Source organism: Brassica napus, chromosome C4, assembly GCF_020379485.1.
Source record: "Brassica napus cultivar Da-Ae chromosome C4, Da-Ae, whole genome shotgun sequence".
NCBI classification, from domain to species: Eukaryota; Viridiplantae; Streptophyta; class Magnoliopsida; order Brassicales; family Brassicaceae; genus Brassica; species Brassica napus.
Genome location: NC_063447.1, coordinates 7,159,541 through 7,173,107, shown reverse-complemented (window position 1 = coordinate 7,173,107; position 13,567 = coordinate 7,159,541). Strand labels below are relative to the sequence as shown.

The 13,567-nt window shown below is 35.1% G+C and overlaps 2 protein-coding genes and 1 long non-coding RNA gene across 3 annotated transcripts; 2 read left to right on the top strand and 1 right to left on the bottom strand.

The window, feature by feature from the left end:
* The first annotated feature begins 3,515 nt into the window (after positions 1 to 3,515).
* LOC111205234 lies at positions 3,516 to 4,381 on the top strand. The gene is made up of 2 exons (XR_002657694.2): positions 3,516 to 3,952; positions 4,041 to 4,381. It is a non-coding gene; the product is annotated as an uncharacterized LOC111205234 (long non-coding RNA).
* A 1,430-nt stretch (positions 4,382 to 5,811) lies between these two features.
* On the top strand, positions 5,812 to 7,432 carry LOC106409235 (trihelix transcription factor GT-3b). Its single transcript, XM_013849895.3, has 2 exons — positions 5,812 to 6,388; positions 6,604 to 7,432. Exons 1-2 carry the CDS (start codon positions 6,089 to 6,091, stop codon positions 7,180 to 7,182), a joined length of 879 nt encoding a protein of 292 aa, XP_013705349.1. The 5' UTR covers positions 5,812 to 6,088; the 3' UTR covers positions 7,183 to 7,432.
* Positions 7,433 to 8,504: 1,072 nt separating this feature from the next.
* On the bottom strand, positions 8,505 to 13,431 carry LOC106410605 (AMP deaminase). Its single transcript, XM_048753499.1, has 20 exons — positions 12,967 to 13,431; positions 12,452 to 12,636; positions 12,201 to 12,366; positions 11,783 to 11,961; positions 11,647 to 11,698; positions 11,446 to 11,573; positions 11,183 to 11,362; positions 11,049 to 11,116; positions 10,813 to 10,955; positions 10,648 to 10,709; positions 10,399 to 10,512; positions 10,176 to 10,316; positions 9,938 to 10,090; positions 9,792 to 9,845; positions 9,609 to 9,719; positions 9,360 to 9,533; positions 9,184 to 9,264; positions 8,988 to 9,086; positions 8,804 to 8,900; positions 8,505 to 8,732 (listed from the first exon to the last, which is right to left on the bottom strand). Exons 1-19 carry the CDS (start codon positions 13,322 to 13,324, stop codon positions 8,832 to 8,834), a joined length of 2,517 nt encoding a protein of 838 aa, XP_048609456.1. The 5' UTR covers positions 13,325 to 13,431; the 3' UTR covers positions 8,505 to 8,732; positions 8,804 to 8,831.
* Between the last annotated feature and the right edge of the window lie 136 nt (positions 13,432 to 13,567).

Here is a 13,567-nt window from a genome sequence, read left to right as displayed (position 1 = left end):
AAAATTTGTAACCAAATAACTACATAGAATTTTTTTTCACCATTTTATAATTAGTTAGATTAGTGAAAAATTTACTTTGATAATTGCATAGACATCGATTATTTATACATTTTGAAAATCTATTTGAATAGTCACTTCTTTTTAATTTAAATGGTCACATCCTTTCAATTTAAATGTAGTTATTTTGAAAGTATACTATTATGAATAGTCACAACTTTTCAATTTTAAAAAGATATTTATATGATTGGTCACAACTTTTCAATAGTCACAACCTTTCAACAAAATTATAATTCACAACCTTTGAAATTAATTGGAATTGCTATTATTAGTTGATACACCGGAGATTTCATGCTATAATTGCTTACATGTAATCTACCTAGTGGATTTGCGGATATTATACATTATTTCTTTCCTAAATCAAAACAAAAGCTATGCTGCAGATACTTTAATACATCTACTACTTTATGACTAAACTACCGATGCATTACATAATACTTTAAATCTATCTACCAAAAAATCTACAATACCTTCTTTCAAAATCTATGAAAAAAAAATCTATTAGATTGATCTAAAGTATCTAACATTGTGGTGGCTAATATGTCCACAAAATAGCCGAAGCTGCTGAGAGTTCCCAAATCTATAGAAAAAAGATCTGGAAGGTGAAGATAATATATACCGTGTAAGGTGTATGAATCATTGTAATGTTGGATCCATAAAGCATTAACAATAATAAAAATATAATTAAGTATTGACAGTCTTAGATTCTTGTTGTGTGTTATCTTTTTATCTCTTGACCACCATCTTTATTGTGATAACACCATTGTTTAACCCATCATAGAATAGGAAGCATACTGAATGCTACATTTTGAAAATATGATGGAACAATTAGTCCCTAGCTTTGTAGTGAAGTTACATACAGTGATGGAAAATTAGTCCCTAGCTTTGAAAATATGATGGAACAATTAGTCCCTAGCTTTGTAATATTGATAGGAAGCATACTGAAGGCTACTTACTTCACCTAAGTTTCAAATATATTTTAGATGGCAAGTAAAAGCACTCAACGTCTATGTATGTACCATTTGTTTCTCCCCCATTTGCAGGAATGAACAAGTAACAAATGTCGTATAGTCTTGTTACCGATTCCACTTCAAAAGTAGTTCAAATATCATACAATACGATGATTACATGAATACAAAATTGTTTTGAAGATGTCCAAAAATTCAGTAGCCAAAATACAAAATCCCAATGGAGCCCAAAATTATTTATATAAAAATTAGCAATAGGATGCATCTAGCTTACACATAATTAAAAATATATATACATTGAAGGGTAAAAGAGCTTTCATGAGTTTTGGAATCATATTTAACAAGACGTTTTGCAATTTTTTTGTTTCAGAATTTCATATGATTTAGGAAGATAGATACTAGTTTGGGTAATCAGGTGAAAATGTCAAAAGCTGTAATTGGTGACCATGTTTTAAGAAAAAAAATATGATGAATTTGTTATTCTTCTAAAATGATACCAGTTAACTTGAATTTTTTTGTCAACTTAGTAACATGTGGGTTACATTTCATTATTTACTTTTCCTCATATAAATTGAACTAATGAAGAAATATTTTTCTCCTCTAATTTTTATATGGAACCTTTGTTTTTCTAATCCTTAAAAAGAGGTTCGGTCCATAAATATGTATAGTTTTGAATAGGGATGTCAAAATGGGTAAACCAACCCAAACCAAACCATATCCAAATGGTTTTAACTAATCCATAATTCATTTAAGTTAATGAGTTAATGGTTTTAATGGTTAACCCATGAACAATAATTTTATAGCTTAAATGGTTACTAAGTAAAAATATTATTTTGGGGCTGAAAACAAAAATAATACTTAGACTTTTGATAAATACAATTATACGGTTTTGGTGTTAGAAACAATTTTATTATTTTAGTAGGGAAGATAATTTTGTGATTTTAGTGAAAAAACTATATTTAACATTTTGGCGGAAAAACTAGATTTTATGTTTTAAAGGAAATACAATTTTACGGTTTAGGCGAGAAAACACAGTATTACGGTTTTGGCCGAAAATACAATACTGCGGTTTTGGCGGGAAAACAAATTTTTGTGGTTGTGACGGAAAACACAATTTTTACCGAAAAACACGATTGTACGGTTTTGGAAGGAAAACTCAATTTTACGGTTTTGACGGGAAAATCGATGTTGCAGTTTGGTGGGAAAACTCAATTTTGTCGTTTTGGCGGGAAAATCAATTTTTGGCGGAAAATTTCAATTTTACGGTTTTGGCGGAAAAACTCATTTTCTTGGTTTTGGCAGGAAAACACGACTTTGCCGTTTTGGCGGAAAAATTTGATTTTACGGTTTTGGCAGGAAAACACGACTTTGCGGTTTGGCGGAAAAACTTGATTTTACGGTTTTGGCAGGAAAACATGACTTTGCAGTTTTGGCAGAAACACACAACTTTGCGGTTTGGCGGGAAAACTCGATTTTACGGTTTTTGCGGGAAAACTCGATTTTACGGTTTTGGCGGAAAACTCAATTTTACAGTTTTGGCGGGAAAATACGACTTTGCTATTTTGCAAGAAAATATGATTTTCTGGTTTTGAGATTTAGCGTTTTGATGAAAAAAATCCAATTTAGAGTTTTTTTTTGGTAGGCAAATCCAATTTAGAGTTTTGGTGGAAATTTTGATTTTATGATTTTGGCAAAATTTATGACTAAATTTGATTTATTAAAAACTGAATATATAATAGTTTTATATATATGAAAAATTGGGTGTTGACAAAATTTATATTTATATGTGTGTGTGTATATGTGAATAATTGGGTTAAATTTAGTTTATTAAAATTTAGTTATATATATGAAAAAATAAATAAAATTTGGTGTAGTAAAATTGGTTTAAAATTTTAGTTTGGTTATTTTTTGTTTATATATTTGATTTGAGTTTTTGTTGTTATAAATTTTTGTTGGTTTGGTTATGGATAACTCATTATCCATTACAATCCAAACCATTTTAACTCAATCTACTAAGTTCATTAACCCATTTAATCCATTTGTACCCAATTATTCTATCCATTAAGATCCATGGTTTGGATTGGTTTGGGTTGACCCATAAACTCTTACTCATTTTGACACCCCTAGTTTTGAATCAACCTATATAAGAATATTGTTTTATTCCACTAAAATGTAATTACTAAAGGTGGACAATGAATTCATAAATTTTGATCTAATCCATCATTTTTTTTTCAATCTGAAAAATTTAGATATCTACATTTGTATGAATCAAATTAAATATTAATATCAAATAGCTTTTAGAAATGAAACAAAGCACATTTCAAATTCAATATCCCTATATGTAAACATATATATAATTATATATATATATATATATATATATTACATAATCATTTTTATTTTTATAAGTTTTCATTATTTTTATCCACAAAAATATTTCTTTAATTTTATATTTATTAAAATAAATTTTATTTATATTAATTATTATTATTTTGCGTTATACTTTTTAAAATTTAAAATTTTGTTTTTGTAGTTTTTTTGTTATAAGTTGAATCGAGTAATTAGGTAAAATATTGATTTTATCGGAGGATATTTGACATAATAGCAGAACAAATCAAATAATAAATATTTGATTCAGACAAAACTAAACGGATCGTATATGCGCATTTCGACTTGTAGAACGCTTTCTCTCTTCCCTCTGTTCTCCCTTTAATATCTTTTACAGAGATAACGACGAGAGACGTTCATGGTTGCTGGTTTCTTCTCCGGCTCTGACTCCCGGTGATCGGGCTTCGATTCTGGCAAGGGGCGGCTTCTTCAGCGACGACTTGGCCGGCTTCTCTTCTGGCAAGCGATGGCTCCTTCAGATTTTCTTGGCTGGCTTTGTCTTCGGCATGCGACGGCTTCCACAGCACCGTTCATGGCCGGTTTTTCGTCTAACTTTCATCGCTCATCTCCGATGTCTGTTATTGATCAGATCCGGTTTTTTAGTTTTTCTCTCTTGATCGTTTACAGTTCTATCGCCGTTGTTGTTTGTTCTGGTCTCGAGCTTCCTGTCCCGGTGTGTTCCGGTGGAGTGCGCGATTAGACATCCGACGGTGATCTCCGAGCCGGTGAAGTCGACGGCGTCTCTGCTTCTAAGCCACCTGGTTCTCCTTTGCTTACGGCAAGGCACGTGGTTATGTGCTGTCCCGCGGAGATGCATTCTTCATCATTTGGGCTTTTATGGTTGGGTTGTATGATGTGCCCTTCTTTTATATTTTCGTCTGGACCTTGTTCTGTTAGACATTTTTTTCTTGTTCTTTTGTACTTTCTTGACTGTTTGGTCATAATAAAACGAGATGACAAAAAAAAAACGGATCGTATATAAAGCTTCAAATTCTGGATATCCGTTTTGCGACCATCCCTAGTAAATAATGAGACTTGGGGGTGAAGCTAAGGCTACAACTGGTCGCCGACAATTACGAACCACACAATATTACAAAAGTATACTTAACCGAAGGTTCTCGCAATGGTGATGAAATGTCAACGCAATACAATCGTCACACTAAGAAGATTGTAACATGACCAATGAAAAGCAGTCAATGGCTTAAACCGAAAAATAACCCAATCAAAAATTTAAAGTTTGCATAAATGGCTTTAGATTTTAGTCAGAAAATATAAATAACGCTCACCAATGTGTTTCACTTTTCTTTTTTTTGCGGCCAATGTGTTTCACTTAATCTACTAGATTATGCGGTATATTTTCTCTTAAATACCACATTTTATATTTTGTTTCCAATTTATCAAAATTATATTTTAATTTATAAATAACATATATGAAGGATTTTGACAAATTTTGAAGTTTTTGAATCTTTGGAAACAATTATAGTATTTAAAAAATTTACGGAAAATCTAAGTATTATCAAAGTTGCATTTTTAAAATTACCAAAAAGAGAATGGTGATAAATCTAAGGCAAATTTCCAAAATAGCACATTCTAAGTTTATGTCACAAAAATAGCCTTCAAAAACTAAAATGACCAAAATACCATTTTATCTGTTGAAAAATTTAAATTTTTTTATTTTTCAAAATTTGAAATCTTATCCCAAAACCCCACTCCCCAACTCTAAACCCTAAAACCTAAACTCTAAACCCTAAAGCCTAAACCCTAAATCTTAAACCCTAAACCCTAAATCCTAAATCTCACCCCTTAACTCTAAACCCTAAACCCTAAACTCCACCCCTAAACCCTAAACTCTAAACCCTAAACCCTAAATCCTAAACCCTAAATCCTAAACTCCAGCCCTTAAATCTAAACCCTAATGTCTAAATTAATTTACCATTGGAATATAAGTGTATATTTATCTCTTTTGATAAAACATTAAGTGTTATTTTGATCATTTTTTATTCTTAGATGCTATATTTGTCACAAAAAAAATTTATTACTATCCTAGTCATTTTCTCATGAATCTATTTCAAATACGTTTGATTGATTATAATTTATAATTGACAAGAAAAATATTTGATTGATTATATCTCGACTGTCGAATCTAGAATAGTATTACCTGAAAGTGATTATTACATTATGAGAAGAAAACGATAGAAATATCCGCATCCCTGAATCTTATCACAAGTCAAGTTGTTGATATATTATATACTTTAATTAGAGGCTAATCCTGTTTTCAATAGGCCATTAAAATAAATAGAGTACTAAGAACAAATAACGACACATTTACCGAAAGCTTTTTCTTTAATATTTTTGTCAAAAGAAAAACAGAAAAAAGTAAATAATATTTGAAAAAATCCAACAAAAGAAAAAAAAAAGTAAACGCGTAGACAGATGGCGACATGAGAAAGAGAGAGTGGAGAAGAAGAAAAGAATTACGATCAAAGAAATAAGACATCTTTCTCGAGACGTTTTCACATTACAAACTCAAAGCAAAAAAAAAAAAAGAGAATTGTATTTTTCATTTTCGATCTAAAAAGTGAAAGCCTCTCGAAATCTAACCTTTACTTTAGTCTTTAGAGATCGCTTGGTGATTCTTGTTTTTATTTTAGTTATTTTCTTGATTAGTTCTTGATATGGATCAGCATCAGCTTCACCAGCTTCACTACCTCAACAAACATCATCACCAACTTCATCCTCAATCTCAAACGCCTGAACTAGCTTCTCCGGCTACAGGGGATAGGTTTCCACAGTGGAGCGTAGAAGAGACTAAGGAGTTGATAGCCATAAGAGGAGAGCTGGATCAAACTTTCATGGAGACAAAGAGGAACAAGCTTCTTTGGGAAGATGTCTCTAACAAGATGAGAAACAAAAGCTTTCTTCGTAGCCCTGAACAGTGCAAGTGCAAGTGGAAGAACCTCGTCACTCGCTTTAAGGTCGACCCCAACTTAATCCTCTCTCTCACTCTTTCTTTTCATATTGTGGATGTTATTTATATTTAATTGTGTTGTGTGTTAGGTTGTGCATGAAACTATGCTAATACGCAAAATGAATATACATGTTACAAGAAATTAGTATTTTCCCTAGTTAGCGATTATTTAAGTAGATTAGTTTATACATGCATGTTATCTCACTGGTCATGTGTATCCAGGGATGTGAGACAATGGATGAAGAGATAGCAAAACAACAATTCCCTTTTTATGATGATATGCATATTATATTTGCAAGTAGAATGCAAAGAATGATATGGGCCGAATCCGAGGGAGGAGGGGGAACAAGCGGCGCAACGAGAAAGAGAAGTCAGTCGGAGCAGTTCTCTTCAGATGAAGAAGAAGAGAACGTGAATGAAGAGCTAGTAGATATCAGCAATGAACCCAAAACCCAAAACCCGAAAAAGAACATTGCAAAGAAGCGAAAAGGCGGTATTAGTAATAGTAGTGGTGGTGCTAATAATAGTGTAAGAGAGGTTTTAGATGAGTTTATGAGACATCAGATGAGAATGGAGAATGAGTGGAGAGAAAGATGGGAGGCTAGGGAGAAGGAGAGAGCAGAGAAAGAAGAAGAGTGGAGAAGGAAGATGGAGGAGCTTGAGAAGGATAGGATGGCCATGGAGCGGATGTGGAGGGATAGAGAGGAGCAAAGGCGGTCGAGGGAGGACCTGAGGGCAGAGAAGAGGGATTCACTTATCAATGCATTGCTTGCAAAGCTTACTAGAGATGGTTCTCTTTAGCTCTAATGTTTTTTTAACGTAAGTTAAGTTGGTCTTTCTATGCATGTTTGAGGTGTAGGTTTAGTTATTTGGTGGGAATAGTTAGTATATTCATGGGAAAAACTCGATACTCATATTTGAGTTTTTAGTGGGACTTTAGGAATATATTAACCCCACATTCTTTTTCTCCATGGTACTACTGATTCTGGTTAATCTTTTGGGCCATGTTATTTGCATACCATTTAATCTCAATGTGATAATGGTTTTCCAAGTCGGTCACCGACCTCTTATGGTTCATGATAAACTAAAAAATTTAAATGGGTATGTTCTCAGTAGTTTGTAATCATTTAATATTATTTTAAAAAAGTGAATTATATTTTGGAATTTATGATTCAAAGAAATTTTCGGATACTGAATTTTGCTGAAAATATGGTACAGAAGAAGTGGCGGACATAGTTATTTCTCCCACGTCTGGATTCATAATTTTTGAACAAGATTTTGTTTGTTTCTTTTGTATTCGATATCAACATGGTAACTAGTTACATGTAATTATATCTTCGTGGCCCATAAGAATATCAAAAATTATAAACATATCAAATGTATTATGCATAAAGAAAAGAAGGTTCACGCGTTTAGCTTTGGCCTTTAGGTGAATGAATGAGAGAATCGTGTATCGTTTCGTTGAACTTGAAAGGGACAATAAGACATACTGTCACTGACATTGACATTGACCTTTTTGTTGGGACAGCAAATGCCACAACTTGTCTCCTTCAGACTCTAGGTCGGTCCTCAAACTCGATTTTCGATTGAGTTAGTTGTACGTAATTTATACTTGCACCCTTTATTAACGATTTCTATTTAATATATAGTTTGCATGTGTACACTCTCTTGAAGATTCACACGTCAAGCAAGATCACGCAACTAGCTTAACGGCTACTAAGATTTTTCACCCATACGATCAAATCTTAGAATGAATAGTAACCATCAAAATCAATATTCAAAAAATCACTAGAAACTACATTTATATGGGATAACTAGACCAGTTTTTGAATGGCTAGACCGATTTTTCAAAAAACCATTCTGAAAATATTGTTTTGTTTTGGTCCGAATTGCCTAGACCAGGCAGACGTTTAGGCGCGACCGATTTTTAAAAACATTTATCAATATCAGTCAAAATGGTATACTCTTTTGTTAATCGAAGAACCCAAAATGCATGTGCAAGTCACATTGTCTGCTCATTTTAGGTGATTAAACATACCTAAAATCTAACCAGAGCATTAAATCTTCTCAACAGCACCTATAAACCGGTCTTAATCAAAATTCAAAACTGAACAAGAATTAAATGATACAACTCTTATGCTCTCTTTATATAGAGAAAAAACAGTCCTCAATGTCGTATGCAGCTCTTTAGAGTCAGCTCTAGAAATAATATAAAAAAGGATTACGATTCATAGAAACAATAGATTTGGCAGCCTTCACAACATAGCCACTCTCATTTTATTACCCTATCTACTTCCTGCATCGTATACTTCTGAAGACGCCTCCCTTGGTGTAAAAACCCCCTCCCCTCCCTGAATTTTAATCACCGAGAGACACATCAGAACATGTTGCAACAGAAGTGATTAAGTTATAGGATTCTTACACGTTGCCATATTTCTCATTGCTGTTTCTTATGGAACAACTTCATCAGAGATAACAGCCTTTCCCAAATAAACCTGTTGCATCTCCTCTTTCCATATCTGCATCAACTTCCATAAATCAATTTGTTTTCCAACAAAAAGAGATTAAATTTTGTGTAGAGATATCAAAAGTTTGTGAACCCTTACCGTGTCACGGAACTCCACCCTGATGTGAGGTACATTTGTTTTGTGAATGTCGTTTCCATCAGGTCCTCTTTTGTAGTAGTCTTTTCCAATCCAGTGCGACTAAAAAAACATGTCAAAGAATCAAAACTAATCAGCAGACAGGAGAAGAGACAAGTACCTGATACTATATAGTCTATGTGTGTGATATAACAAGTACCTTGAGGGCATGTGAGAAACCTGACTGATACACTGAGTTACGAGCTATCTCGCACAGGTCACACGAACTCAGCTTCCAAACCTGAAAATTTCAGTTTTAATCTTTAGTCAATACATCAAGGACTTAGATCTAAAGATGATTAACTTTCATTGTCTATGATGTGTGACAGGACTTACCGAGGCAGCAATGCTGTACTCTTCCACGAGAGGTTCTTTGGTCAAGTGAATCTGAAGGGGATCATCCGTGGACAGGGAAACATTGAGACCTCTTAAGAAAAACACAGGAAACGGGTTTCTGTGGTAGTCTAGAAACAGAGAGTTGTTGCTCAGTGGAGACATGGCCAGACCAATCTGTCAAAAAGAAATGTCCAGTCAGATATTCTTAGACTAGACACAAATAATACAAAGCAGGCAGTCTCTGCAAACCTGGGCGAGGTAGTAAAGATACTGAAGCACAGGAGACTTTCGTAGATTGATTCCATGAGCGATGCTGTGGCATGTGAGGAATGTAGCAGCCAAGTGGTCAATGTCACCAGCCTGAAAATTTGTACACATCTTAAACATCCATTGAACTGAAAGTGAAAACACACAAAGGAATAAGTAAGTTACCTCCCCAGAATGTGGCCGTAGTGTGATCGTTGTCATGCCCTTTGACTCCCGAAGCTGGATTAAAAAAAATAACAACTACTCCATATAACAAAGTTTTGGAATCATAATGTTAGTTGCAGCCTTGCAGCAGAGATGACGAATGGTACCTTGTTTAGCACATAGAGATTAGCGTAACAGTAGTAGACATAGTACGAAAAGGCAGGATTAAATGCGTTAGTCCATTGAGCTGGAGTGGGCATGTGTTTCGTGGGACGTCTCTCAGGTTTGCTTTCATCATCGACCAAATCAAATCCAACAACCTGAAATCAAATAAACCAAAGAAGCAATCAAACAAACAAGAAACAACAACTTTTTAATAGTTTTGATAGATATATAGATGCTAACCTGCTTCAGAAAAACATGGAGCTGGGGATGCGAATCCGGATCCACCGTGGCTTCAAACAGAGGAATGAATATATTGTCAAGGATATTCTGGAACGATGTCACAATACCCATATCCTTGTAGATGTTGTACAAGCGTGGGAGCTAGTGAGCATACAGACATAAAAGTATAAGTCAGTTAGCAGTCATGTGACAAAGAGTGATAAGAATCAAAAAGATAGCCAACCTGAATCAACCAGACAACGTTCTCACTGTATAGATCATTGTTCACAATCCAACTAGCCAGTTGGTCCCACTCGCTCATTTTTCTGCCGTATATAGATATTCTGTATTCAGCCATCTGCAGTGTTCAAAAGTTACCTCATCAGGTTTTTATTAGTTATCCATTTCACTGTAAGTTGTAACAGTGTTCTTTTGTTATCATGTCCTTTCTTAATGCAAAAGACTACTACATCTATCTGCATGTGGTGTTTACCTGATATTTGCTAGCTTCAAGGTCGGAGAAAACTTGTTTTGTTATCTCACCAAGAAAACGACCTTAATCCAAAAAACAAAATAGATGTCAAAACTCAAAACTGCATACCTTGACGCATCAACTGAACTAAAAATGGTGCTAAGAGGGACAAAGATATTTAATTACCTTGGATGAGATTATCCTGTTTAAGGAAAATTTCTCTCAGCCTACTTTGACCACATGGATTGTACTTGAGGTTGAACTTGTCAAAGCGATGAAAGGTGCTCTTATCAGCGTGAACATCCAAAAGGTCCACGTTAAGATCATATCTGCGAAAGGAGAAAAGGAGTAATTTTAACAATCTTGCAATTGGAATGTTAGATTGACTTGTAATAGTTATTAATATTGGAAATGTAAATTACCCAGTCAAATCCAGGCTCTCAAAAACTTCTTTTAAGGTCAAATATGTTCCATCCCTAAATATGACAACCTGCATAGAGCAAAAAGGTTATCATACCTGCAAACCAGTAAATCATATGATGGCTCCAGTAGTTACCTCATCAGGTTCTTTCCTGAGCTTCGACTTGATAAACCTTAAGAGGTGTTTCTGGTTCATGCAAGCTGAATGATGAACATGAGTGTCGACTTTCCTAACGTTATAGAAATCACGATGCGGTGCACTTTTTTGGGCGAGGAACTCTTTATCCGCATTAAGCATCAAATGGAGATTAAATTTCTAAAACCCAAAAAAAGTCATAATGTTAACCAGATGAAACTTGCTTAGTGAAATTGATGCTTCTTTAAAAATAAAAATCTTACCTGTTCTAGGAGCACTAGACGACGGTGGCACAGAGTCCTCATGTTTCCAGCAGCTATGACTTTGAGTACGTGGTGCAAGTCAGTGAAAAAGGCTGTGGCATCAGCTACAGGGAAGAGCTCTTCTTTGACTGAGAATAGCGAAACAGAACACATGTCATTAAGGAATGTAACCAAATCAACTTCCAATATTTGTGCTCTTACCATCTTTATTAGGAAACACGTGGACTACTCCATCTAGCATCTCAAAATGATGCTGCAGAAAAAAAAATGAGGGAAGTTAAATTTATCAAAATGCATAGCGAAGTTCCATGGAAGAACAAAGGAGAAAAGAGCTCACATCAGACTTTCCCTGAGGATAATGTGCAAATGGCTCTAAGTTAGGCTTTGGGGTACTAGGATCAGATATGACTTCTTTTTCCCATGGCGCAACTGTCTCTTGGAAGACATATCTCTTCCGCAGTTCAAGACATTCTTGAAGACATTTGTAGGCTTCAACCTCATCAGACGTTGGAACCTCTGAACACATCATGTGTAAAATCTCAATAAGAATACAAGGTATTATTTTTTAAACTATGGTTTAGAGATTCAAATGTTCAGCTCCTACATAGAGTAAAGCTTTAACTAACCCTTTCTTATCTCACTTAAGATTAATAGTGAATATCTGTAGTGCCAGTTAACTCATTTCCACTATCAAATATATTAAACATGTCATGATTTGTGATAACAGGAAAATAAAAACAAGTAATGATTCTTACCAAGAGGAACATTAAGACGGACAAAGGTCTCTTGCTCCGGCTCTTTACGGAGAATATCAGCAGCAATAGGATCCGGCTGAACTCCATGTAGGTCACCAGACACACTGTGTGAACGAATCATGCTTGAAGCAGCCATAGATATTTGCTCTTCAGTTGCATCCGCAGGCTAAGAACAAGATTAAAGAAGTAAGTAAGCCTTTTGCTTTGCTCATTCAATCAACAAAAACAAGGATTGAATAAGAAACGCTCACCAAGTCCCCATTAGTTTGCAAGTAAGAAGCATCCAAACCGGCAGTATCAGTCAAATTATCATCATCATCTGACTCTCCCATACTCTCAAAGGCACTCGCACTAGCAACAGGAGACTTGGGAGAGATTGGTCTAACAAAGCTTCCAGTTTTCCTGATACTATTAGTCCCATGTACAGAAGATCTCCCTGCACACATCATCACATACCATCAGAGAACCAAAACACACTAACCCACATAAAAAGTTTGGATCTTTATAAATAAATCACACTAAAAACTTATCTCCAAACTCTAATCTTATCAATCCACAACACTCAGAGAACCAAAAGACTCTAACCCAGAAATAAAAGTTTGGATCTTATTCAGACAAATCAAACTAAAACTTATCTCCAAACTCTAATATGATCAATCAAGGGCACTCAAGAACCAAAAGACACTAAACCCATAAATAAAAATTGAATCTTTTTCCAATAAACACTAAACTCTAATATGATCAATCCATGACAAGTTCTCAATACCTTCAGATGGAGTATGAAGCCTAGGCAAACCAGGAGGAATCTCATCGACACAAACATGGCCGTTGGTACGCCCTGCATCACCGCCGCCGCCATCGGTGGCGGAGGTGAAGGGAGTAGCATCCGGAAGAGAAGCGGGGCTGAGTCCTTTCCTTCTGACTTGGCTCCGCCGCCTCGAAAGGCTCTGACTTTGATGCTGCGGCGAGTCTCCTCCTTCGGTGTTGTTGTTGGTGTCTTTCTTCTCTCTACCACGCTCGAGGACGAGATTCAGGGCCTTGAAGTGCATGAAGAACCCTGAAACAGCAACGAAGGAGGCGCCGAAGAGAGCCGCGAGGGCAAGTTGGTAAATATTGGGTTCCATGATGAAAACCAGACAGAATCTCTGTTTGTGTTTGTGTGTTCAGGTCAGAGTCAGTAAGCCACGAGTTTGGTTCGAGTGGCGATGGGATATTGATGGAGAGGAAAAAGGTTTTTGTTTTCAGATATTTATAGGCCCATCCAGCCACGCCACTTGCAGGCCTTTTTGGTCTTGATGAAAGTAAAACCTTTTTAGGGTAAATAATAATTTAAGTTAAATAAAAAAGTAAGTGGTGACACATAGCAA